Below are 25641 nucleotides of genomic sequence, written 5' to 3'. Positions count from 1 at the left end.
AATCCATGTCTACTGTTTATCTGGAGCAAAGTTTTCTTTCCCTCACACTGCACTCATCCCTGGCTCCATTTGTGTTGCGGGAGTTGGGTCTTGTTCCAATTGTAGAGCCTGAAATTCTTCATGATGGAGACCACCCAATTGAGAGGACAGTGGAAGTAGCTGAGAAGGTCGCAGAAGTCTTCTTCTATTTGGCCAAAAACAATGTCATTTTCTAGGGAATTTTGCTCAAACCTAGCATGGTTACGCCTGGAGTTGAACACAAGGAGAAGGCTTCTCCAGAAACCATTGCCAAATATACTCTAACTATGGTTACGCCTGGAGCTGAACACAAGGAGAAGGCTTCTCCAGAAACCATTGCCAAATATACTCTAACCATGCTTAGAAGAAGAGTCCCTGCTGCTGTCCCACGAATCAGTTGCCACACTTTTTCTGTCCTCTTCATATAAATTGTTGTGATTATCAGATTTCCTGTGCAACATTTTCAGGACTACATGAACTCAGAATCCTTTAAAGATATATACGTCACCTTTTGTATATCTGCTATCATCTCAATTGTTTTCTAATCTGAATGGATGCATCGTTCATCGTGATGATGCTAATTTCAATTATTTTTCATTTAAGATTGCACTTGACTTGAGTTAGAAGTTGAAATTTGGATCCCCTAAATTAAGCTGTTCACAATGTTCTGTTTTTATTCTCAGCTTTTGTCAGGTAGACAATCCGAAGTAGAAGCAACACTAAATCTCAATGCAACGAACCAGAGTCCCAACCCATGGCATGTTTCTTTCTCATATGCACGAGCTCTGCAGAACACCGTGCTTAAGACTTGGCAAGGACGCCCTGAGAATGTGGAAGCTGCTCAGAAGGCTCTTTTGGTCCGCGCTAAAGCAAACTCCTTGGCTCAACTTGGAAGATACTCTGCCGAGGGTGAAAGTGAAGAGGCGAAGAAGGGAATGTTTGTCAAGGGCTATACCTACTAGAAGTTTGTGTGACCATTGTCTTCGGCCTTCAGTTGTTTTATTTTGACTGTTTATCATTCGTTTTTAGCAGTGAATTCTAAGGAGATTTAGACGTGTTTTATTTAATGTTTTTCAACTTCTAGCAGATGAGTTTGAATAAAGAGAGCTAGAACGAAGGCTTTTTTCTTAGTAAAAAGCAAATGGGAAAGAAGAAAAACAAAGTTGGAGCACACAACCATGCTAGGTACGTTACTCTTATTTCTTAAAGACGCAAACACACATGACTTTATTCTGATCATACCATCATACATGGTATAGGAGATTGATATATATAAAAAGAGGAAACAACAACAACACACGACTTTATTCTGATCATACCGTCATATATGGTATAGGATATATATATATAAGGAGCAATGTAATATCTGTATACCAAAATAGACATTAATAGTGGATGTCAGAGAGATACACAGACCTTAATTCCTTTTAATTTCTTTCATAGAATATAGTGTATCTCTCTCTATGGTGTCCACTTTTTATATCCACTTTTGATATACAAATAACATTGTTCTCAGAGTTCGTCGTGACCATGATCAGCACCTGGATTGCGGTGATGATCATGACCATCAAGCCCACGATTGTTGCGAGGCAATATGCTACGAAGAGAAGGCCAATAAGGAAGCATTGGCTTCACACCACCAATGATGTAGTCATCAGTAGTTCCTGGAGCAAAATTGATAAGTGCATATTGTGTTCCTTTGAAAATGTAAGCTTCATCAGTCCTGTGAGAAGCGAAAGCAGCTTGAATTCCACTCGCAAATATCGTGCCTCTCAAACTATAGAACCCTTCAGTGATTTTCCGGATTGCAATGAGATTCTTGGTATCATAGTTTATAAGAGCATATTGGTCGCCTTTGAATAAGTAAGCTTCATAGCTCCTAGATGACCTGAAGGCGGCATCTATGCCATTCTCAAACACTGTATGCTTGAAGAAGGGAAACATGGCGGCAATTGCCATGGGACCAGAGAGTATTTTGTCATCAGTAGTTCCTGGAGCATAGTCTATTAAGGCACAAAGGTTGCTAGAGAAGATGAAGGCTTGGTTCCCATCAGTGTTGAAAGCACAATCTATTCCATATTCACCAAATGCTGTGGCAGTAAGAGACGGATACCCATCACAAATTAGAAGCGGTCCATTTACAATCTTGTCATCCGTTGTTCCAGGAGCATAATTCAACAATACATACTCATTTCTCATGAATATGTATGCTTCATTTGTCCTAGATGAACGGAATGCAGCATTTATATAGCCCTGAGCATTTGCTACCTTATCCGCATACCAATTCATAGCATCGTCATCATTCTCTGAGCCTAAGACTTGTCTTTTCTGTCTTTGTGGTCTGAAGATTACAATGGTTAAGGGCCTGCTGCGATGATCATCTTCATCCCTGTAATCAAATACTGGCCTTTGGATGTCGAGCATTCTGTATGGATGTGTTTTAGTATTATTCTGTTGTCCGCTCTTCTCCATCTTGGATGCCTGCACGGTAAAAGACGATCAATGAAAATAAATAATATATAGTCACTGAAAGTAATGATAACATATATAGGATGCTTTGTTGGGTCGGGGAAGCCCAGCTGAAATGACCGTACTAACTACTAAGTGAGAAAAGAAATAAGTGGGTTAGATACCACATCATGACTCAAAATCTTAAAACAGTGGATCTCTAGCTCTCCCATCTTATACAGTATTCACTTAGCCAATTTTCAATGGACGTGGAACTTCAATTTTTCACAGTTCACACGCTCATGTGAACTATGAAAAATTATACTATAATATATATATATATATATATATATGCAGTATATTTTTTTTACACTATATCTTTCCTTAAATTATTTTAAAACTAAAATTATGGGACAAAAGAAAAAAAGGCAAATGTAATCAATGTCTTAAAATCTTAAAAAAAATGTATAATGCTTATTTTTTTTTGGTATATAAAGAGAATTGTAGAAATATTTAGTATAAAAATTTAGAATTATTCATTAGTTAGAGTAATGTTATACTCCTTATTCTTACAATTGAATTGAGCACCAAACAAATCGATGTATTGAAATTCTAAAAGCTGGCCACAATATACTTAAATAGTAAATTTGATGATTCGTCCATCTAAATTTAAGTCTTTTAAGATTTTGATATTTGGACTAAGAAGTTATTAAAAGTATACAACTACACGTAAGAAAATAATTGGTATTGACAAAGTAGCTCCTCTTTAACTAGGAATTGTGCAATATATTATTAGTATATGAGAAAATCCATATAAAGATAAATATGAAAAAACTAATTAATATATCCTAAAAAATATAAAGTGACAAATAAAATTAAATAAACTCTTAAATTAAAAGACACTAAAATTAAAATGGGGGAGATATTTATATTTATAGGAGAATTGAAGACGAGCTTCTAAAGTTCTTCAACATATGTATGTTGAAGAAGATGGATGATGATACATAGGGTGGGATGAAATACTAACCCGGTTGCAGCGTCACGCGTGCCTATGAATAACTGAGCAGAGCGAATGTATTGGCGTGCAATGCCAGCAACAAAGGCAATTTCATCTTGACCAGGAAATTGATATTGTTCACCAAGTGTCTCAGCTATCCAAATGCCCCCAGGAGCATAGATCTCATACCTATAACGCCTAGTCTCCTGCTCCTCCGGGTCTAGCGGTGGGCGATACCCACTGTCAAGAGTTGTGCCAACGAAGGCATGCCTTTGGGATCTCCCTCTTTGGGCTGGCCTGCCACCATTGTGAACGTAGTTCTCCACATTGAAGTAAATGCTATGGGGAACCCCTTCTTGGAGCCTTGCCTGGAACCCATTCTCAAATATCTCCTCGTAAGGTTCCGGGGCCCAACGGAACACGTGGCGGGTCACATCTCCTCTCTGTCACTGCCCCTGTAAGAGTGATAATGGATCCAGAAAATTTAAGATAGGTGGATAATAATAATATAAGAATATAATAACAAATTCTCCTAATTTAGTTTAGGCTTAATTATTATATAAGTTTTTAATTGAATTTCTATGGTTTAAAAGTTTTTTTTATTGTGTATCTATATTTTAGAAAAATTTTCAATCAGTTCTATGGATCCATTTACCACTTCAAAACAAGTCAAACTTAATAAAATATTCCTGATTAATTAAAGAATTATATGAAATACTCCGTTAAATTCATTTTTTTTAACGATAAAGGAGTCCTGAGGCCAATTTGAAAACTTTCTAAAATATAAGGACTTAATTGAAATTTTTTAAATTTTAGAGATCTAATTAAAAATTTAATGAAACTACATATAAAGACTCACTTGATTAAATCTTTTTTAAAACATGAATCCAACTTATACCTTAAAATTGCAGTTCCAATAGAAAAGGATGAACTTAACTAGTAAAATAAAGCGAACATTTTCATGCCTGTACTGGATATCTGGCACGGCTACCAAAGGTGGTCTAACTTCAGAGCAACTGAAGTGGTAAACAGTATCCATCAAAATCTGAGCTGCACGTTCATCATCATCGTTTATAGGCTGTGGAAAGTTAGCAGCACACCCTCTCCAAGGTGAATCAATTGGGAATGACATGTTTCTTAACCACCAAGAAATATAATAAAGGTATATGGCTATATGCAAATAAGAGTAATAATCTCTAGCAGATACATGGATGAAGAACCCCGAGAGAAAGTATGCATATATAGGTATGATTGAGGGATTAAAATAAAATTTAAAAATTCAGATGTAAGCTCAATCACGTTAGTAGTTAGAAAGACTAAGTCATTAACTTTCTTTATTTTTAAACTCCAAATCATATTCCTTAACAAAGACTAAAAAATTATCATATTATATACAAAGTTAAAAAAAATTGCACGAAAAGATAGCTCGCGACTCTGCGTGCATGATGTTTTCACGGGGAAATGTATTCATTAGCCCCTCGTTAGCATTATTTCCATGCGTTGACAAATTTTTCTTTCACATGGATACGCATGTATTTTGCAATTATTTCCATGCGTTGACAAATTTTTCTTTCACATGTATACACATGTATTTTGCATTTCTTTGCACATGTATTTGGCTAGCTCTTCAAAGTTAATATACTTCATGAAGAATTTCTGAAGCTGAGAGTTAATTTGACGTTTTGTTTTCTTTATTGGTAAGGTTAGGGATATCCCTATGTATTGCTATTGCTGTCCAATTCAGACTTAGCTTGTCGCCCGATTTTCAGTGGTTATCAATGAAATCGATATCTATGATAAAAAAATAAATAAATTTGTGTGTGTGTTTATATCATTTTCACATTATGCCCATAGCAGTTGCTCCTTGATTAGTGTGATATAACATTTAAATAGAATATAAAATACAGTAACCTCCTCCTTGAGAGGTGATTATGCTACATTTCTCTCCTTTTTAATTCTAAAATAAAACCTACTCTCATCTTCCATATAAACTTAAAACAAGTTACACCTAAACTAATTTTAAATTTTTTAATTAATCTTATTTTTCTCATGTTTATTATTTTCTTTTGACCAAACTTATCTCCATTAATATCGTGCATATTAATTTGTTATAAAATTAAACATTTTATTTATAATAATTTATAATATTAATATTTGTATCTATAATTAATTTTTTTTCTAAATTGATGAAATAAATTAGGAAAAAAATATACTTAGCACATTCTCTCTTTAAAATGTGTGGAACTACTTCAGAACTGGTGCATTCTGCTTATTTTTTAAAAAGTAATGATCTGAAATGCACCTATCCGCCTTAAAGTTTAGGGAGTTATTTCCATTTTTTCCAATAAATTGTTATAAATAACAATATTTTGCAATAACTAAAATCAATAATATATATTTTCAACAAAAATCTGGCTATAAGATGCGAAGACCATAAGATAGATGAGAAAGGAGTTAACATTCAATGTGATACTAAATATAATAATAATTTATTTATAAATATACTTTAAAAATATACACTAATTTTTTTTTAAGAATATCCATAATTTTAATTTTATATTTAATTATATATATATATATATAAGTATTAACGTATAATTTCTTATAATTATTATTAATTTATTTTTTAAAAGTTTTGTTATCTCAATTTTAATGTTGATAAAATATTTAAATATTTATTAAAAATAATATATATATATATATTATTTTAATAAAAATTCTTATTTATTAATTTTTTATTATGTGATTTTTCAACAAAAATCAATTTTTTAATTTATTAAATCTTGTTATTAAATTAACAAAAAATAATACAATAAGTTTCGTATATAATCTTGTTATTATATACGAAAGACGGAGTCATTGTGTATCGTTTAAAAAATCATGCGCAGAGTTATAATTAAGATGGGAGTGGGACAATGACTTAATTTTCATTCACTTTAATAATTGATTGACAAAGAAGAGTAGAGAGATGCATATTTATCTGGTTTTCATAAATAAAATTTAGATTTATCAAATTAGATTCAGTATACATCCAGATTAAAAATAAAGTGATTTTAAATATCTAATTTTATTAAAAATCTAGATTTTAAAATTAATTTAGTGTTAGATATGGATTGGAGTAATAAATCCAAATTTTTTTCTTACCCTTAAGCTAAGTCTGAATTGGACAGCAATAGCAATACAGAGGATATCCCGCATAGAAATAATTGCAAAATACATGTTAAAGAAAAATTCGTCTCCGCTAATTAATACATTTCCTTGTGAATGCATCATACAGTTTTGTAAACTTTGTATATAATTGGATAATTTTTTAGTCTTTGTTAAGGAATATGATTTGGAGTTTAAAAATAGAGAAAGTTAAGAAAATGAGAAAAAATGTAAAATAATTTTATTGGATAATAATAATAAAAGATATAAAATGATGGAAGCAAATACTTTTATGTAGATAAGTTGAAATATTATATGTAGTGCTAAAGAAGATAGAGGATTTATTCAGATTTATTTTTTGGCCACTCAGTTTTGTACAGAAGTGAAAAGTGTCGAACAAAAAGAATGGGAGGGAGTATCTATATAATATAATTATTAGAAGATCTGTCAATTTATTTGGTAGTTAAAAATTGTTGAAAATTTTACGATATGTATCCAGAATTTTTCATGAAGACGACTGTGTCTAGATACAATAACAGTCTCAGATTTCAAGGCTATTTTCTTTACATTAATAAAAAATATTATTTGAATAAATATAAAAAATATATTAAAAAAGTACTCATTTAAATAAATCAAAATAAATAAATTATATTGAAAATACTAATAATAATAATTAATTAATTTAATAAAAAATATATTTTTAATTATTTTTAATAAAATAAAAATTTTACTATTAGATATAATTTTAATATTTTAATAAATCAGCTTATTTCTTTTTATCTTTTTTATCTTCATTTATTTACAGGCAATCATGTATTTTTATATGGTCATTTAATAACTATAAGTTTCTTGATATAGAAAAATAATTATAAGTTTATCTAACTAGTTTCGTTTTTGCTTATCGAAATAAGGGATTCGATTTTAAATTCATTAAGATAATGTAAGTTTTAAAGATTTACTAGTGTATGATAAGTCACATTTGTAATAAATTGTACGTCAATTCCATTTTTGATAAACACATTTGTACTCTAAGTGCAACTTTATTACTGCCATAAAAAATACAACTTTATTGCCTGTACCTCCATATTTTATTCATATGTTTTTAGGGCAGTTTATGAATCAATCTAATCTAATATAATATAAATTACAAAAATTAAATAATTAATTAAAATCACAAATTTTGAAGTTTTTAGTAAACTAAATCAAAATTCTATTTTTAGATTAATCCAATTCAATCTTAATTATATATATAAACACAATTTTATTAGTAAAATTAACATATTACTCGTACATGTATAATTATTTTTTATTATACACTTTGCGAGTCATGATTTTAAAAATGAGATGTTGAATTCATTTTTTTTACACAATGTCACAACATTTTCTTTACATAAAACATATATTTTATTTAATTACATCAACATTTCCTGTAGATGTAGAATAAAATATATAGAAAATATAAGTTAAAATAAGAAAAAATTTAAAGAAAATCTCATATTTATTTAGATAAATTTAAAAATAAAAATTTCAAAATAAAATTATATCAAATAATAATTATTGTTATTAAAAAATTCAAAAAAAATTATCCTAACATTTTTTTCTAATATTTATTTTTATTTAATATTTTAATAGTTTGATTAATAAATATTAAAAACCTATGGCTTATTTTTATTGTGGTGTATCATAAATTTGTTAAATTTGGTTATTTTTTAAATGCCATCGAAATTGAAAACTTTACTTTATATATTTTTTTTCTCTCTTTTTCTACTCCATTCGTATTAAAAAAGAAAAAAGCACATCGGTGTATCATAAATATGATATACTTGGTTATTTTTTAAATGCTATCTATTAATTAGGAAAGTAATTAAAAAAATAGTCTTAAAAGGTTATATTGAAAATTTCAAAAAGATAAATTCATTATTAGTTTATGCAAGCCTTTAAAAATATTTTTACAATTTTAAATATTTTAAAGTTTATACTTAAATTCATGAATTTGTAAATCATTTTAATTAGATCTTTTGTTAAATAAATGAACTATATTATTATTTTTTAAATAACTCGGTCATTACGTTGCTAATTTAGTAATTAAGTAAATTTGAAATTATTCAAATATTTTTTATTAAATTCTTATACATATTAACAAAAACATGGTTACAATTTTAATAAACAAATTTTATAACTTTAAGAGTTAAAGTATGCTTGGATAAACAAGTAATTCAGCAATTATTTGAATGACAATTTATAACATTAATTTAATTAATAACTTCTTAAAATAAGAAAAAAATAGTTTTTTTTAACAAGATACATTAAAGATTTATAAAACAAATAAAAATTATTAGAACTACAATTTATTCTAATAGCAATTTCAAACATTTTCTTAATTAAAAAAATTATTTATTTAAAAACTTTTAAGTGAATTTAATTTTTTATAACCTTATTTAGAGTGAAAATTGTAATTGGTAAACACCTAAATATAAGAATAATCTGAGACTAAATTTTAAGTTATCTTTGGATTCTTTTAAGTATCTTGTAATTGGAATGACCGAACCAGAAACAATAGTAGAATAATGAAACCAATATTGAACCGAATATAAAAAAGGATTATAAAACAAAAAACAAATTAAAAGTGAATTAAATTGTAAGAAGTAAATGGTAGGAATGTAGATGTACGACTCTTGTATTAAACAATAATAACTATGAATCTCTTCGTAACCAGTGTCTAACTCAATGCAGAATTTCAACGTGTAAAAAATTTTAATAGCTAATATCTAGTTCCAAAAAGTTTGGTATTATTTATAGGCCATTTTTCTTTTATGGATCTCTTAATAAATGCTTTAGCAACTAAGAAAGAATATGATTTGACTTCTTGCAAACATGGACTTTGACAATTACTATTGGGTTATTCTACATGTAGTTGTCTTTAATCGTCTTATGCACATATTTGTCTTTAACTGTTGTTGCCCATTATCCATGATCGCTCGTGATCGTGTCTTCTCCATAACCGTTGTTACCAACATCAATTCTTTGTATCTCTAACCTTCAATTTGTGATAACTATTGGTAACTGCTGCTTTTATAGTTGCTTCAAGCCTTATAGTTCTTTTTAAATGTTTCATAGTTGTCTTTAACCGTCTTCTGCACATACTTGTCTTTAACCGTTGTTGCCTATTATCCATGATATCTCGTGATCGTGTCTTCTCTATAACCGTTGTTGCCAAGATCAATTTTTTGTATCTCTAACCTTCAACTTGTGATAACTATTGGTAACTGCTGCTTTTGTAGTTGTTTCAAGCCTTATAGTTCTTTCAATATGTTTCTTCATCTTTTGAGTTTCACTTTGTCTTCTCAGACTTAGAATAATTTTTTTATCAATTTCTTTTTCGACAAGTTTTAAGGAAAATTTATGAGCTCCCTCTTGAACTTAGAATGATTTCCTTATCAAGTTCTGTTTCGACAAATTTTTAATTAGATTTGTTAGAAGCCTTCTTTCTCAACTGGTTTTGGATGTTTTTGACCTTGGAGTCAAAAATTCTAAAGCTTCTTGAAAAGTAATTTCCTTTTCGACCAGAAATGAGACTGTTATTGAGACCTTCTAAAATCCCTTGAAATATGGCTCTATCTTGACTAAATGAGATGACTTATTTTCTGACAAAAATGAGGCTCTTGCTAGCTTTCACAAAAACGTGTCAAAACATTTTCCTGGAAACCTGAGATTTTCTTTAGTTTTAGTTTGAAAGATGTGTCAATGCCATATCAGTCTTCAAGGTTTTCTTTTCAATAAGGCGTGGTCTTTTTTCAGCCACGAAAATTTAAGAACTTTTGAATCTTAGAAAAAATTTTCTTTCTTCAATCAAATTAATAAGAATGAATACATATACATACGATTATGTTAATGATGAGCAAAACATGTTTCCCTCTTTAAAAAATTCTAAACTTTTGTTGCAAAGACCAGGTGTTGTAAAGCAGGTTTTACAACGTGACATACTTTCAACAACAATATTTTTTTTTTGTATATATACATATATATTACATTATTTTTATTTAAAAATATAATAACTTTAAATAAAAAATTTTCTCAATTTAATTGATTTTACATTTTTTGTTAAAGCGCTATTGAACATGTTTGACATGTTTTTTTAATAAATTTTATAATTTTTGTCAAAGATTTAGAAAAGTAACAAATTTAATGTATTTTTTAAATAATAAAAATAAAATTTAAAGACTTAACACAATGTCACAACATTGTTTACATAAAATATATATTTTATTTAATTACATCAACATTTCATGTAGATCTAAAATAAAATATATAGAAAATAGAAGTTAAAATAAGAAAAAAAATAAACAAAATCTCATATTTATTTAGATAAATTTAAAAATAAATTTAAAAATAAAATTATATTAAATAATAATTATTGTTATTATAAAAATTACAAAAAAATTATCCTAACATATTTTCCTAATATTTATTTATTTAATATTTTAATAGTTTAATTAATGAATATTAAAAACTTATGGTTTATTTTTATTGCGGTGTATCATAAATTTATTAGACTTGGTTATTTTTTAAATGCTGTCTATTTTAAAAACTGTTTCATCCACAAATTAGGATGCGAATTTCTAGCAGTTCTTTGAAAAATCTACCAATCAGTGGATGGAGCTGTAATTTTGAAAAAAAAATTTAAGAAAATAAAAAATTGAGTAAAAATTTAAAAATAATAACAACAATACAAGATGTGTAGTATATTCTTGTTTTGATTTTTTTAAGAGCTAAGAATGTAAAAAAAAAAAATCAAACACATTAAAAATTCTCTTAAATAAGATAAATCTCATCACTTCAACAATTATCAATTAATTACTATTATCACATTAATAAGAAGAGAATTAGACTTAAAATAAAAATTACTTTACTAATTAAAAAGATTTATTAATTAGGAAAGTAATTAAGAGAATAGTCTTAAAAGGTTATATTGAAAATTTTAAAAAGATAAATTCATTATTGGTAGAGTAAGCCTTTAAAAATATTTTTACAATTTTAAATATTTTAAAGTTTATAATTAAGTTCATAAATTTATAAATAATTTTAATTAGGTCTTTTGTTAAATAAATGAATTATATTATTATTTTTTTAAATAACTGAGTCAATACGTTGCTAATTTAGTAATTAATCAAAATTTGAAATTATTCAAATATTTTTTATTAAATTCTTATAGATATTAACAAAAATATGGTTAGAATTTCATTAAACAAATTTTATAACTTTTAGAGTTAAAGTATGCTTAGATAAACAGGTAATTCAGCAATTATTCGAATGATAATTTATAACATTAATTTTATTAATAACTTCTTAGCAAAAAAAATAGTTTTTTTTAACAAGATACATTAAAGATTTATAAAACAAATAAAAATTATTAAAACTATAATTTTATTCTAATAAAAATTTCAAACACTTTCTTAATTAAAAAAATTATTTCAAAAACTTTTAAATGAATTTAATCTTTTATAACCGTATTTAGAATGAAAATTGTAATTGGTAAACATCTAAATTTAAAAAAAAAATTGGAACTAAATTTTAAGTCATCTTTAAGTTATTTTAAGTATATTGTAATTAGAATGACTAAATCAACATCGTAAAGCATAAAATTAATCAAAAACAGTAGTAGAACAATGAAACTAGTATTGAACTGAATGAAAAAGGATTACAAAACAAAAAGTAAATTGAAAGTGAATTAAATTGTAGAAAGTAAATTGTAAGAACGTTGACGTATTTAAATTGTAGAAAGTAAATTACAGGAATGTTGACGTATGACTATTGCAGTGAATAATAATAACTATGAATCTCCTCGTAGTTGGTGTTTGGCTCAATGCAGAATTTTAGGGTGTAAAGAATTTTAAGTGCTAGTGTTTGGTGCCAAAAAGTCCTCTATAATATAAAGTTTAGTATTGTTTATAGCCAGATGCGTCTAAATTGTTTTTCTTTTGTAGGTAATTGTCTTTGTACATACTTATCTTTAACTGTTATTGCCCATTATCCATGACCGCTCATGATTGTGCCTCCTCCACAACCGTTGTTGCCCATATCGGTTCTTAGTGTCTCTGACCTTCAATTGTGATAACTGATAAGTATGTTATTAGGCCCTATTTTACAGCCCATATATTCATATTTGACCTTTATTTTATTTGAATTTTACACTAATTTATATATTAATTGTGCAGTTTGGTATAAAGAGGTTCAAGTTGGGTGCATTTTGGGCCCAAATTGATAGAAGATGAGAGCTTCGCAGCAGTCAGCACGCCCAGTCCCTTTAAACAAGCACGGGAGTGCTTCGAGCCCATGCACGGTCGTGCTTAAGGCCTTGCACGACCGTGCTCATCTGTGGGAAGCCCAATTAATTAAAGTTTTTAGGGTTTTCAAACCCTATTAAAAGAAAGACGAAAGGCATCGTCAAGGACATCTTTGATACATCGTTTTACACTGTTTTTGACATTGGCTTTTGCTCTGGGATACATCTTTCATCTCGTCTCTCTTGTACGAGATTCTTGGCACATGCTTAGCGAGACTTGGAGCTTCGAGCGATCGTACTTGAAGACCAGAAACTCATCTCATTCTAGTTCGCTTTTGATTATGGCTTTGTTTATGATTGTTTTAGTTCTTTTCTTTAGCATGAGTAACTAAGTCGATAGCTAGGACTATGAGAACTATTGTTCATGTATTTATGGGATTTTGATGTTTGAATCTTAATTTGATTTCTGTTATGTGATTAGATTTTATCCTATTATATTTCTTTCTTAATCCTAATTGATTATATTGTCAGGCGACCGTACCTCGATTAATTAATAGATCTATAGGGTAAAACGAGACAAAGGATTATGTGGACTAAACCAATCTTTCTCTTATAATCGTTATTAAATTAACAAGTTCATAGGTTCCTTAAGCTTTCTTAAATTGATATCTTGCATGACCATTGGAGATATTAATTTAGAGAAAAGAATATTAATATTGCATGACCATTGGGTATTAATAGTATTCGTATAAATGATTGGTAATCACAAGGAAATCAGATTTAGATCTAAATAGAAAAATAACATAAAGGATTGAATGAGAACATCCATACGCCCTAGGTTCTTCTCTGATAAGTTTAACCAAAACGTGCAGTGTATTCTTGCTCTTAGTTTTATAATTAATTTTATAAATTCTTGTTTTTAATTAATTTTGTATCTTTGATGCTTAAACAACTGAATTAGAAAATTCTTAGTAATTAAAAATCAATCCTTGTGGGACGATATTTCGAGAACTTAATTTAAGAACCCTTTATTACTTCTCGATGTGTACACTTGCCCTCCGAACAAGTTTAACCATTGGTAACTATTGTTTTTATAGTTGCTTCAAGCTTTATAGTTCTTTTTATATGTTTATTCATCTTTTGAATTTCACTCTAACTTTTTAGATTTAGAATGATTCCCTTATCAATTTTTTTTTGACAAATTTTAGGGAAAATCTATGTTCCTCTTGGACTTAGAATGATTCACTTATCAAATTTTGTTTTGACAAGTTTTTAATTAGATATGGTGGGAGCCTTCTTTCTCGATTGGTTTTGGATGTTTTTGACCTTGGAGTCAAAATGTCTAAAGCTTCTTGAAATATGATTTCTTTTTTGACCAAAAATAGGACTCTTCTGGAAACCCTCCAAAATCTTTCAAAATATGACCTATCTTAACTAAATCGAGTGACTTGTTTTTCAACAAAATTGAGACTCCTACCAGTTTTGCACGAAAACGTGTCAAAAAATATGTCTCGAAAGTTAAGATCTTCCTTAGTTTTAGTTCGAAAGATGTGTCATCAATCTTCAAGGTTTTCTTTTAAAAAAGACGTGGTCCTTTTTCTATCACAAAAGTCTAATAAGAACAGTTGAATCTTAGAAAAAATATTCTTTCTTTAATCAAATCAATAAAAATAATACATACGTTGTGTTGATAAGGATCAAAACATCTTTCTCGTAAACTTTAAAAAATCTTAAACTTTTGTTGCGAGACTAGATGCTGTAATGCAAGTTTTATTTTATAGCATATTTCTAAAAACAAATTTTGTATATATATATACATATATATTACATTATTTTTATTTAAAAATATTTTAATATTTTTAAATAAATTTTTTTCTCAATTTAATTAATTTATATTTTTTGTTAAAGTAATGTTGAATATGTTTGACATGTTTTTTTTTTAATAAATTTTATAATTTTTTTAAAAGTTTTAAAAAAGTAACAAATTTAATGTATTTTTTAAATAATAAAAATAAAATTTAAAATTTTAATCTTTAATTAAAACTTATAAAGGGTAAAGATTAGTGACTTCAACTTAAAAAACTCATAACATAAAAAAAAATGTTTTTTAAATATGGAATTAAAAAAATACAGAAATATAATATTTTTGAAAAAATTACAAAAATATAGAAATAAACAATCGCTACTATTATTTACACTAGTACTGATATAACAACAAAAAATTAACAAGTTTTACATAAAATCCATGTCTACTGTTTATCTGAAGCAAAGTTTTTTTCCCCTCACACTGCACTCATCCCTGGCTCCATTTGTGTTGCAGGACAACGGTCTTGTTCCAATTGTAGAGCCTGAAATTCTTCTTGATGGAGACCACCCAATTGAGAGGACAGTGGAAGTAGCTGAGAAGGTCGCAGATGTCTTCTTCTATTTGGCCGAAAACAATGTCATTTTCTAGGGAATTTTGCTCAAACCTAGCATGGTTACGCCTGGAGCTGAACACGAGGAGAAGGCTTCTCCAGAAACCATTGCCAAATATACTCTAACCATGCTTAGAAGAAGAGTCCCTGCTGCTGTCCCACGTATCCGTTGCCACACTTTTTCTGTCCTCTTCATATAAATTGTTGTGATTATCAGATTTCCTGTGCAACATTTTCAGGACTACATGAACTCAGAATCCTTAAAAGATATATATACATCACCTTTTGTATATATGCTATCATCTCAATTGTTTTCTAATCTGAATGGATGCATGTTCATCGTGATGATGCTAATTTCAATTATTTTTCATTTAAGATTGCACTTGACTTGAGTTAGAAGTTGAAATTTGGATCCCCTAAATTAAGCTGTTCACAATGCTCTGTTTTTATTCTCAGTTTTTGTCAGGTGGACAATCCGAAGTAGAAGCAACACTAAATCTCAATGCAATGAACCAAAGTCCCAACCCATGGTATGTTTCTCTCATATGCACGAGCTCTGCAGAACACCGTGCTTAAGACTTGGCAAGGACGCCCTGAGAATGTGGAAGCTGCTCAGAATGCTCTTTTGGTCCGCGCTAAAGCAAACTCCTTGGCTCAACTTGGAAGATACTCTGCCGAGGGTGAAAGTGAAGAGGCGAAGAAGGGAATGTTTGCCAAGGGCTATAACTACTAGAAGTTTCTGTGACCCTTGTCTTCGGCCATCAGTTGTTTTGTTTTGACTGTTTATCATTCCTTATTAGCAGTGAATTCTAAGGAGATTTAGATGTGTTTTATTTTATTTTTTTCAACTTCTAGCAGATGGGTTTGAATAAAGAGAGCTAGAACCAAGTCTTTTTTCTTAGTAAAGATAAGGTTGGGGATTAGTAAAGACCAAATGGGAAAGAAGAAAAACAAAGTTGGAACACACAACCATGCTAGGTACGTTAATCTTATTTCTTAAAGACGCAAACACACGGCATCAGACGTACTGAGAAAACAACAACACACATGACTTTATTCTGAACATACCATCATACATGGTATAGGAGATTGATATATATAAAAAGAGAAAACAACAACAACACACGACTTTATTCTGATCATACCATCATATATGGTATAGGAGATTGATATATATATATATATATATATATATATATATATAAAAAGGAGCAATGTAATATCTGTATATCAAAAATAGACATTAATAGTGGATGTCACGGAAAGAGATACACAGACCTTAATTCCTTTTAATTTCTTTCTTAGAATATATTGTATCTCTCTCTATGGTGTCCACTTTTTATATCCACTTTTGATATACAAATAACATTGTTCTCAGAGTTCGTCGTGACCATGATCAGCACCTGGATTGAGGTGATGATCATGACCATCAAGCCCACGATTTTCGCGAGGAATTATGCTAAGAAGAGAAGGCCAATTGGGAAGTATTGGCTTCACACCACCAATGATGTAGTCATCAGTAGTTCCTGGAGCAAAATTGATAAGTGCATATTGTGTTCCTTTGAAAATGTAAGCTTCATCAGTCCTGTGAGAAGCGAAAGCAGCTTGAATTCCACTCGCAAATATCGTGCCTCTCAAACTATAGAACCCTTCAGTGATTTTCCGGATTGCAATGAGATTCTTGGTATCATAGTTTATAAGAGCATATTGGTCTCCTTTGAATAAGTAAGCTTCATAGCTCCTAGATGACCTGAAGGCAGCATCTATGCCATTCTCAAACACTGTATCCTTGAAGAAGGAAAACATGGCGGCAATTGTCATGGGACCAGAGAGTATTTTGTCATCAGTAGTTCCTGGAGCATAGTCTATTAAGGCACAAAGGTTGCTAGAGAAGATGAAGGCTTGGTTCCCATCAGTGTTGAAAGCACAATCTATTCCATATTCACCAAATGCTGTGGCAGTAAGAGACGGATACCCATCACAAATTAGAAGCGGCCCATTTACAATCTTGTCATCCGTTGTTCCAGGAGCATAATTCAACAATACATACTCATTTCTCATGAATATGTATGCTTCATTTTTCCTAGATGAACGGAATGCAGCATTTATATAGCCCTTAGCATATGCTACCTCATCAGCATACCAATTCATAGCAGCGTCATCATTCTCTGAGCCTAAGACTTCTCTTTTCTCTCTTTGCTCATCCAATTCTTGTGGTCTGAAGATTACAATGGTTAAGGGCCTGCTGCGATGATCATCTTCATCCCTGTAATCAAATACTGGCCTTTGGATGTTGAGCAATCTGTATGGATGTGTTTGTGGGTTAAAATACCCATTTATTATTATTCTATTGTCTGCTCGTCTCCATCTTGGATGCCTGCACGGTAAAAGACGATCAATGAAAATAAATAATATATACTCACTCAAAGTAGTCATAACTTATTAAGAATGATAACGGGTAAAGGATTGATGGTCATCTGAAAAATTTATTCAATGAATAAGTAGAATATTTATCAGTTATATATGAATACGGATGAGTATAATTATATATATAAACTTTATTTTATAATTATATATTAAATTTTTGTATTATTATGCTATTTATGTAAAGTTATATAAAATTAATATAAAAATATATTTAATAATAAAATAAACTAAAAAATTTATTTTTTTAATATTTTTAATAGAATAGTTTATTTACTACTTTATATTGTTTAATATAATTTAATTATTACACAATTGATATAAAATTAAATTTTTTTAAAATATTATTTACATATGATAAATATTTTTATTAATAAAATCATATTGATATTTAAATTATAAAGTGAATGATAAATAATAAATATATTGTAAATTATTTATAAATTTTACAATTATTCACTATTACTGTAATTTATTATTTATTGATAATATTTAAATTTTATTTTTATATTTTAATTTAAAATAATATTTTTTATACAACATGTGCATTGAATCTAAATAATATTATTTTTACCTATTAATTTACTAAAGAAGTTTTTAAAAAGATATAAAATATAAAAAAATATATTATTAATTCTTATTTGTTAATTTTTTCTTTGGATAAAAAAGTATATCTTTTTTATATACATTTATATTTCTTTATTATAAAATTTTATTATGACCACTTATCTTTTATTTAAATTGTTTCTTTTAAAATTTATATATATTATAAATATTTAATTCATTAAAATAGTTTTTCAAAAATTTGTATTTTTAACTAAATACTTTCGTATAATACATGATTTAAAAATACTTGTATTAATATATATATATATATATATATATATATATATTATTTTAATTAAATTCATTTTTTTTTTACAATTTCAACTTCAAAAGTTAAAAAAATATTTTATATATCTATTTTTTGTTATCATTTAGTATTTGAATTTTTTTTTCCTAACTTTATTCTTATTTTCAATATCTGCCTCATTAAAACTTAGCAATTATGAAATATTATTTATCAGAGTTAGTTGTCAATACTGATATAAGAGGTCACGATCCAACATGAAAGATCACTAATTATGCATATTTATCTCGTTGTCACTCTGTTGTTGTCGTTCAATTGGATCTCATACAAGATAAAATTATTTTTAATAAATAACTTGCGTGTTTAATTTCGCTTATTATTTCTAAAAATTTTAGTTTAAAAAATTATTGTATTAAGATATATTTAACACTTGTGATCTTTGAATATTTATTTTTTATTTATATTTATACACCTTCTATAACTACTTATTAAATTTTTGTATTATTATATTACTTATATAAAATTAAATAAACATATTTTTTTATAAATATTTTTTTTCATAAACAAGTACATATAATAAATAAAAAATAGATATATAGATACGTAAAATATGAACACGTAAATTAATATTCATACTTATATAAATATAAAACTAAGTACAAATATTTTTTTAAAACGTAAATATAGAAATGAATAATATAGTAAGTTACCTATAGCCAACTGATTACCATCCTATGAGTGTTGTGTCGGGGAAGGCCAGCTGAGATGACCGTACTAAGTGAGGAAAGCAAATAAGTGGGTTGGATACCACATCTTGACTCAAAATCTTAAAACACTGAATCTCAAACTCTCCCATCTTATACAGTATTCGTTTAGCCAATTTTCAACGGATGTGGAACTACAATTTTCACTGTTCACACGCGCACACACATATTATAATTTTTCATAGTTCACGTGTGTGCGCGTGTGAACAGTAAAAATTGTAGTTCCACATCCGTTATGCACTATTTTTTTTTACACTATATCTTTTCATAAATTCTTTTAAAATTAAAATAAATAATGCGACAAAAGAAAAAAAAAGGCAAATGTAATCAATGTTTTAAAATCTTAAAAAAAATGTATAATACTTTTTTTTTGGTATATAAATTGAATTGCAGGAATATTTAGTATAAAAATTTAGAATTATTCTATACTATACTCCGTATTCTTACAATTGAATTGACCACCAAACAAATGTGCATAATCGATGTATTAAAATTCTAAAGGCTGACCACAATGTACTTAACAATAAATTTGATGATTTATTCATCTAAGTTCGAGCGTCTTTTAAGATTTTGATATTTGGACTAAGAAGTCATTAAAAGTATACAAATATACAAAAAATAATAATTGGTATTGACCAAAATAGCTTTTCTTTAACTAGGAAATTGTGCAATATATTATTAGCATATGAGAAAATCTATATAAAGATAAATATGAAAAAACTAATTAATATATCCTAAAAAATATAAAGTGACAAACAAAATTAAATAAACTCTTAAATTAAAAGACACTAAAATTTAAATGGGGGAGATATTTATATTTATAGGAGAACTGAGGACGAGCTTCTAAAATTCTTCAACATACATAGACGTTGAAGAAGATGGATGATGATACATAGGGTGGGATGAAATTCTAACCCGGTTGCAGCGTCACGCGTGCCTATGAATAACTGAGCAGAGCGAATGTATTGGCGTGCAATGCCAGCAACAAAGGCAATTTCATCTTGACCAGGAAATTGATATTGTTCACCAAGTGTCTCAGCTATCCAAATGCCCCCAGGAGCATAGATCTCATACCTATAAAGCCTAGCCTCCTGCTCATCCGGGCCCAGCGGTGGGCGATAATTACTGTTAAGAGTTGTGCCAACGAAGGCATGCCTTTGGGTTCTCCCTTCTTGGGCTGGCCTGCCACCATCGTGAACGTAGCTCTCCACATTGTAGTAAGTGCTGTCGGGAACCCCTTCTTGGGGCCTTGCCCGGAACCCATTCTCAAATATGTCCTGGTAAGGTTCCCTGGCCCAACGGAACACGTGGCGGGTCACATCCTCCTCTCTATCACTGCCCCTGTAGGAGTGATAATGGATCCAGATAATTTAAGATAGGTGGATAATAAATAATATAAGAATACAATAACAAATTCTCGTAATTTAGTTTAGGTTTAATTATTATATAAGTTTTTAATTGAATTTTTATGGTTTAAAAGTTTTTGATTGTGTATCTATATTTTAGAAAAAATTTCAATCGGTTCTATGGATCCATTTGCCATTTCAAAACAAGTCAAACTTAATAAAATATTCTTGATTAATTAAAGAATTATATGAAATACTCCGTTAAATTCATTTTTTTTGGTAACGATAAAGGAGTCCTGAGGCCAATTTGAAAATTTTCTAAAATATAAGGACTTAATTGAAATTTTTCAAATTTTAGAGATCTAATTAAAAATTTAATGAAACTACATGTAAAGACTCACTTGATCAAATCTTTTTTAAAACATGAATCCAACATATACCTTAAAATTGCAGTGCAATATCATGCGAAAAAAAAAACCAAAGTTGGCCGCAATTAGTATGCGATGTGGTTATAAAGAGCAACACCCCAGTAGATATCTTTGGTAGGGAGTTTTAACCGCAATAGAAAACGATGAACTTAATTAGTAAAATAAAGCGAACAGTTTCATGCCTGTACTGGATATCTGGCACGGCTAGCAAGGGTGGTCTAACTTGGTAGCAACTGAAGTAGTAAACAGTTTCCATCAAAAACTGAGCTGCACGTTCATCATCACCGTTTATAGGCTGTGGAAAGTTAGCAGCACACCCTCTCCAAAGTGAATCAATTGGGAATGACATGTTTCTTAACCACCAAGAAATATAATGGCTATATGCAAATAAGAGTAATTATCTCCGGCAGATACATGGATGAAGAACCCCGAGAGATATATATATAGTGTTTGAATTGACAAATAAAAAATATTTAAAAAAACAACAAATATTATGCTATGTACCATTTGCACGAGGACCACACCTGTAACACACTGTTACTTTCCTTAGGTTAGGTTTAATTAAATCTAAGCTTTTCATTTAGCACGAGTGAATTTGCTATCTGATTTTTTAAATTTTATATTAATCCCTCAATATATATATATATATATATATATATATATATATATATATATTATTAGTTAGAAAGATTAGTTTAAGATTTTAAAAGATTTTTTTAAATAAAAAAGTCTGTTAGTATTTACTAAGAATTTTATGTAACTTAAAATAATTTAATGGTATTTAGTCTAGATTTTTAAAAAATTTTAAAGAATTTATTAAACTTCATTAATATTAAAATAAATAAAGATTTTAAAAGATTGTTGAATTAGAGAAATTTTAAAAGATTTTTAGTAGTATTTATAAATACCAAATTCATAAAACAATCTCATCCAAACCTATCAAAGTTTGGAAAATTATTTGAAATAACTTTTTGAGTGATTCAAGAATTTTTAAGTGAGTTTTTTTATCTTTTTTTTCTATGCTCTTGTCTCTTTTTTTTTTATTACTAATAATACTATACTACTGCTTATATATAATAATATACTATTATTCTCATTCCATTATTCTATTTGGTGAAAATATAAATGAAAATGTTATTAAATTGCTATATTTTGTTCTATTTAATTGAGTTTATTCCTCATATATATATATAACACAAAAAATACTTGAAATTTCAATTTTTAAGTAGTAATTTTTTTTATAATGCGCGTCAATAAAAGTGAAATATAACCCATGCGATACATGGATAAAAGTGAAATAAATGTATAAAATGTTTATGATAGTGTTAAAATTATTTTAAAAATTAAAATTAATTAGTATATATTAATATTATTACTAATAAAAATATTTTATATATTGCATTAAGACTTAGAATATAAAAATTTATTTATATTATTTATCAAATTATTTTATTTTAAATTAAAAAATTATTATTTAAATATAAAAATATCTAATAATAAAATTTTATTATATTTAATTAAAATATGTTATAAAATAATACTCACTCAAAGTTATAATATAATATTATAATATGACATAATATGAGCAAGAATATTATATTACCTAAGGCAGTTGATAAATTAACATATTATAATAATCACAAAAAAATTTATAACATCTTTGATTTTTAAATTTACTCTATTTTAATTTCTATAAGTCAATTATTTTTTATTATTTTTATCTTTTACTCTTTTTAAATTTAAATGTATAAAAAAAATTAAATTCTTTATATAAAATTTTTTAAAGTCCACAAAATTATGTAAAATTTATTAAAATCATGACCTAAAAGTTTTATAAAATTTATTAAAATTCTGATTTTATAATCTTGTAAAATTATATAAAGTCTTAAAAGTCATGAAAATTCTGCAAAGTCTTTTCAAATTTATAAAACTTTTTTAACTAAAAAAATCTTTTAAAATCCTAATCCAATACACCTTCCTAAAAAATTATTCAAATCATTAACTTTCTCTATTTTTAAACTCTAAATCATATTCCTTAACAAAGACTAAAAAATTATACAATTATATACAAAGTTAAAAAAATTGCATGATGCATTCACAAGGAATTGTATTAATTAGCGGAGACAAAATTTTCTTTCACACGTATTTTGCAATTATTTCCATGGCAGAGAAAATTTTTTGTTTCACACGTACTTGGCTAGTTAGGGATATCCCTCTGTATTGCTATTGCTGTCGAATTCAGATTTAGCTTATTGATGAAATAAATTAGGGAAAAATATACTTAGCATATTCTCTCTTTAAAATGTGTGGAACGACTTCAGAACTTGTGCATTCTGCTTATTTTTAAATTTTAGGGAGTTAGTTGCATTTTCTTCAATAGATTGTTATAAATAACAATAATTTGCAATAACTAAGATAGTGGAGTCTATGTTTCACAAATACAAGTAATGGGAGTACAATAAAATTCTCTTTAAAAAATGAGATTTTATTTTTACTTTAAATATGATGAGTGGCAAAAATCACCTTGAGATGCTCAAAGCTCCTCAGTCTATAAACTTTGATATAAGAACTACAATACAACTTAAAAGGAGGAAATTTGCCAAAGTAGTTAGGGAGTGGCTCCTAAAATTACTAATCTCATTCCCACTAACTACGTAGCATTTTCAATACTTTGTTACGTCCCTTCTGTTAGTTTTAATTTAAATTGAACTTCCCATTTAGCTAGCGTGAGTTAATTTGATATCTGATTTTTTAAATTTTATTTTTATCTCTCACTTTATAAATTGTGATTTAATTAGTCTTTATGTGACTGATTCTAGCAGTGGATTAGGAGTGTTGGACTGGATTGGCACAAAATCAATTTAAATCTATTTTAAATATAATTATATAGATTAGTTTTTAAATTAATCTATTTAATTTTTTCTAAAATCAGTTTAAAACTAATTTTAAAATTTGGATTTTATTTAAAATCAATTTTTAAATTTGATTTTAATCAAATTAGTTTTATCAACATAATTGTGAAGTATATACTCCCTCTTTTTCTTCCATAAACCCCACTCTTAAGACGCAAGCCCGCAAACACATTTATTGCCAATATTATTTGTTTTCTTTTTTAAGAAAAATTAACGTTGAAAGTTCAAGATCTGACTATAAAATGCGAACAACATAAGATAACTGAGAAAGGAGTTAACATTCAATGTGATATTAAATATAATAATAATAATAATAATAATAATAATAATAATAAAAAAAAATATAGTTTAAAAATATACATTAAAATTTTTTTTAAAATATTTATAATTTTAATTTTGTATTTATTTTTTTATGACACCATCAATTATATTTTTTTAATTTTTTTCTCTTTGTCCATTATATATATATATATATATATATATATATATATATAAAAGTATTAACGTATAATTTCTTATAATATATATTGATAATAAAATTCTTATTTATTAATTTTTTATTATGTGATTTTCAACATAAATTATTTTTTAATTTATTAAATCTTGTTATTAAATTAACAAAAAATAATACAATAATTTTATAATATAATATTTTATTTTTATTTTTCAAACTTCTAACTAAAGTTTAATTTTTTATTAATAATTTTTTTTTTAATTAGAAAATGATAAAACTCATCGAGTTGCAAAAGACGGAGTCATTGTGTATCATTTAAAAAATAATGCGCAGAGTTATAATTAAGATGAGAGTGGGACAATGACTTAATCTTCATTCACTTTAATAATTGATTGACAAAGAAGAGAAAGGGATACATATTTTATCCGGTTTTCATAAATAAAATCTAGATTTATCAAATTAAATTCAGTATAAATCTGGATTAAAAATAAAGTAATTTTAAATATCTAATTTTATTAAAAATTTAGATGTTAGATATGAATTGGAGTAGTAAATCTAGATTTTTTGCACAGCCCTTAATAAAGAACAGAGATAGAAGAAATCAGAACCTACAATTTTAAGAATTAGAGTATAAAAGGTCTACATGCAAAGAACAAAACCAGATTTTGAGAAATTTAATTTAATTTTTTTAAATAAAATCCAATACATATCTAAACAATAAAAAAAAGTAGATAAGATATGTGGTTATTTTAATTTGAATCCAGTTTGTGATTGTTATAGATTGTGTCAATAAATCCACATTTTTTTGCCCACCCACCCCCAATGGCAATACAGAGGGATATACCTATCAGAAATTCTTCATAAAGTATCTTAACCTTGAAGAGCTAGCCAAATACATGTGAAAGAAAAATTTGTCTCCGCATGGAAATAATGCTAATGAGGCGGCTAATTAATACATTTCCTTGTGAATGCATCGTGCACGCTAGCTGTCTTTTCGTGCAACTTTGGATAATTTTTTTAGTCTCTGTTAAGGAATATAATTTGGAGTTTAAAAATAGGATAATAATAATAAAAGATATAAAATGATGGAAGCAAATACTTTTATGTAGATAAGTTGAAATATTATATGTAGTCTGATAAAGAAGATAGAGGA

At 27.5% G+C, this 25641-nt stretch overlaps 3 protein-coding genes and 1 pseudogene across 3 annotated transcripts; 2 read left to right on the top strand and 2 right to left on the bottom strand.

Annotated features, from left to right (window-relative positions):
- Positions 1–305: 305 nt before the first annotated feature.
- On the top strand, positions 306–988 carry LOC113873200 (fructose-bisphosphate aldolase 3, chloroplastic-like). Its single transcript, XM_027511231.1, has 2 exons — positions 306–417; positions 703–988. Exons 1-2 carry the CDS (start codon positions 306–308, stop codon positions 978–980), a joined length of 390 nt encoding a protein of 129 aa, XP_027367032.1. The 3' UTR covers positions 981–988.
- A 542-nt stretch (positions 989–1530) lies between these two features.
- LOC113871888 lies at positions 1531–4595 on the bottom strand. Its single transcript, XM_027508979.1, has 3 exons — positions 4419–4595; positions 3490–3906; positions 1531–2499 (listed from the first exon to the last, which is right to left on the bottom strand). Exons 1-3 carry the CDS (start codon positions 4593–4595, stop codon positions 1531–1533), a joined length of 1563 nt encoding a protein of 520 aa, XP_027364780.1.
- A 10543-nt stretch (positions 4596–15138) lies between these two features.
- Positions 15139–16043, top strand: LOC113871887 (annotated as a pseudogene).
- A 641-nt stretch (positions 16044–16684) lies between these two features.
- Positions 16685–21471, bottom strand: LOC113871886. The gene is made up of 3 exons (XM_027508977.1): positions 21305–21471; positions 20264–20689; positions 16685–17687 (listed from the first exon to the last, which is right to left on the bottom strand). Exons 1-3 carry the CDS (start codon positions 21469–21471, stop codon positions 16685–16687), a joined length of 1596 nt encoding a protein of 531 aa, XP_027364778.1.
- Between the last annotated feature and the right edge of the window lie 4170 nt (positions 21472–25641).

The sequence above is a fragment of the Abrus precatorius genome, unplaced genomic scaffold (genome assembly GCF_003935025.1).
Source record: "Abrus precatorius isolate BTA unplaced genomic scaffold, Abrus_2018 Scaffold7, whole genome shotgun sequence".
Classification (NCBI taxonomy): domain Eukaryota; kingdom Viridiplantae; phylum Streptophyta; class Magnoliopsida; order Fabales; family Fabaceae; genus Abrus; species Abrus precatorius.
The sequence above is the reverse complement of the archived record's forward strand: the minus strand, read 5'-3'. Positions and strand labels throughout refer to the sequence as shown.

Coding starts and splice junctions, on each gene's coding strand:
- LOC113871888 (XM_027508979.1), bottom strand. CDS start 4,595: ATGTCATTCCCAATTGATTCACCTTGGAGAGGGTGTGCTGCTAACTTT. Junction 3,907..4,418: donor TCCAGTACAGGCATGAAAAT/GTTCGCTTTATT, acceptor GGGCAGTGACAG/AGAGGAGATGTGACCCGCCA. Junction 2,500..3,489: donor GTGACGCTGCAACCGGGTTA/GTATTTCATCCC, acceptor TTTACCGTGCAG/GCATCCAAGATGGAGAAGAG.
- LOC113873200 (XM_027511231.1), top strand. CDS start 306: ATGGTTACGCCTGGAGCTGAACACAAGGAGAAGGCTTCTCCAGAAACC. Junction 418..702: donor TGCTGTCCCACGAATCAGTT/GCCACACTTTTT, acceptor TTTATTCTCAGC/TTTTGTCAGGTAGACAATCC.
- LOC113871886 (XM_027508977.1), bottom strand. CDS start 21,471: ATGTCATTCCCAATTGATTCACTTTGGAGAGGGTGTGCTGCTAACTTT. Junction 20,690..21,304: donor GTGCCAGATATCCAGTACAG/GCATGAAACTGT, acceptor TCACTCCTACAG/GGGCAGTGATAGAGAGGAGG. Junction 17,688..20,263: donor ACGCGTGACGCTGCAACCGG/GTTAGAATTTCA, acceptor TTTACCGTGCAG/GCATCCAAGATGGAGACGAG.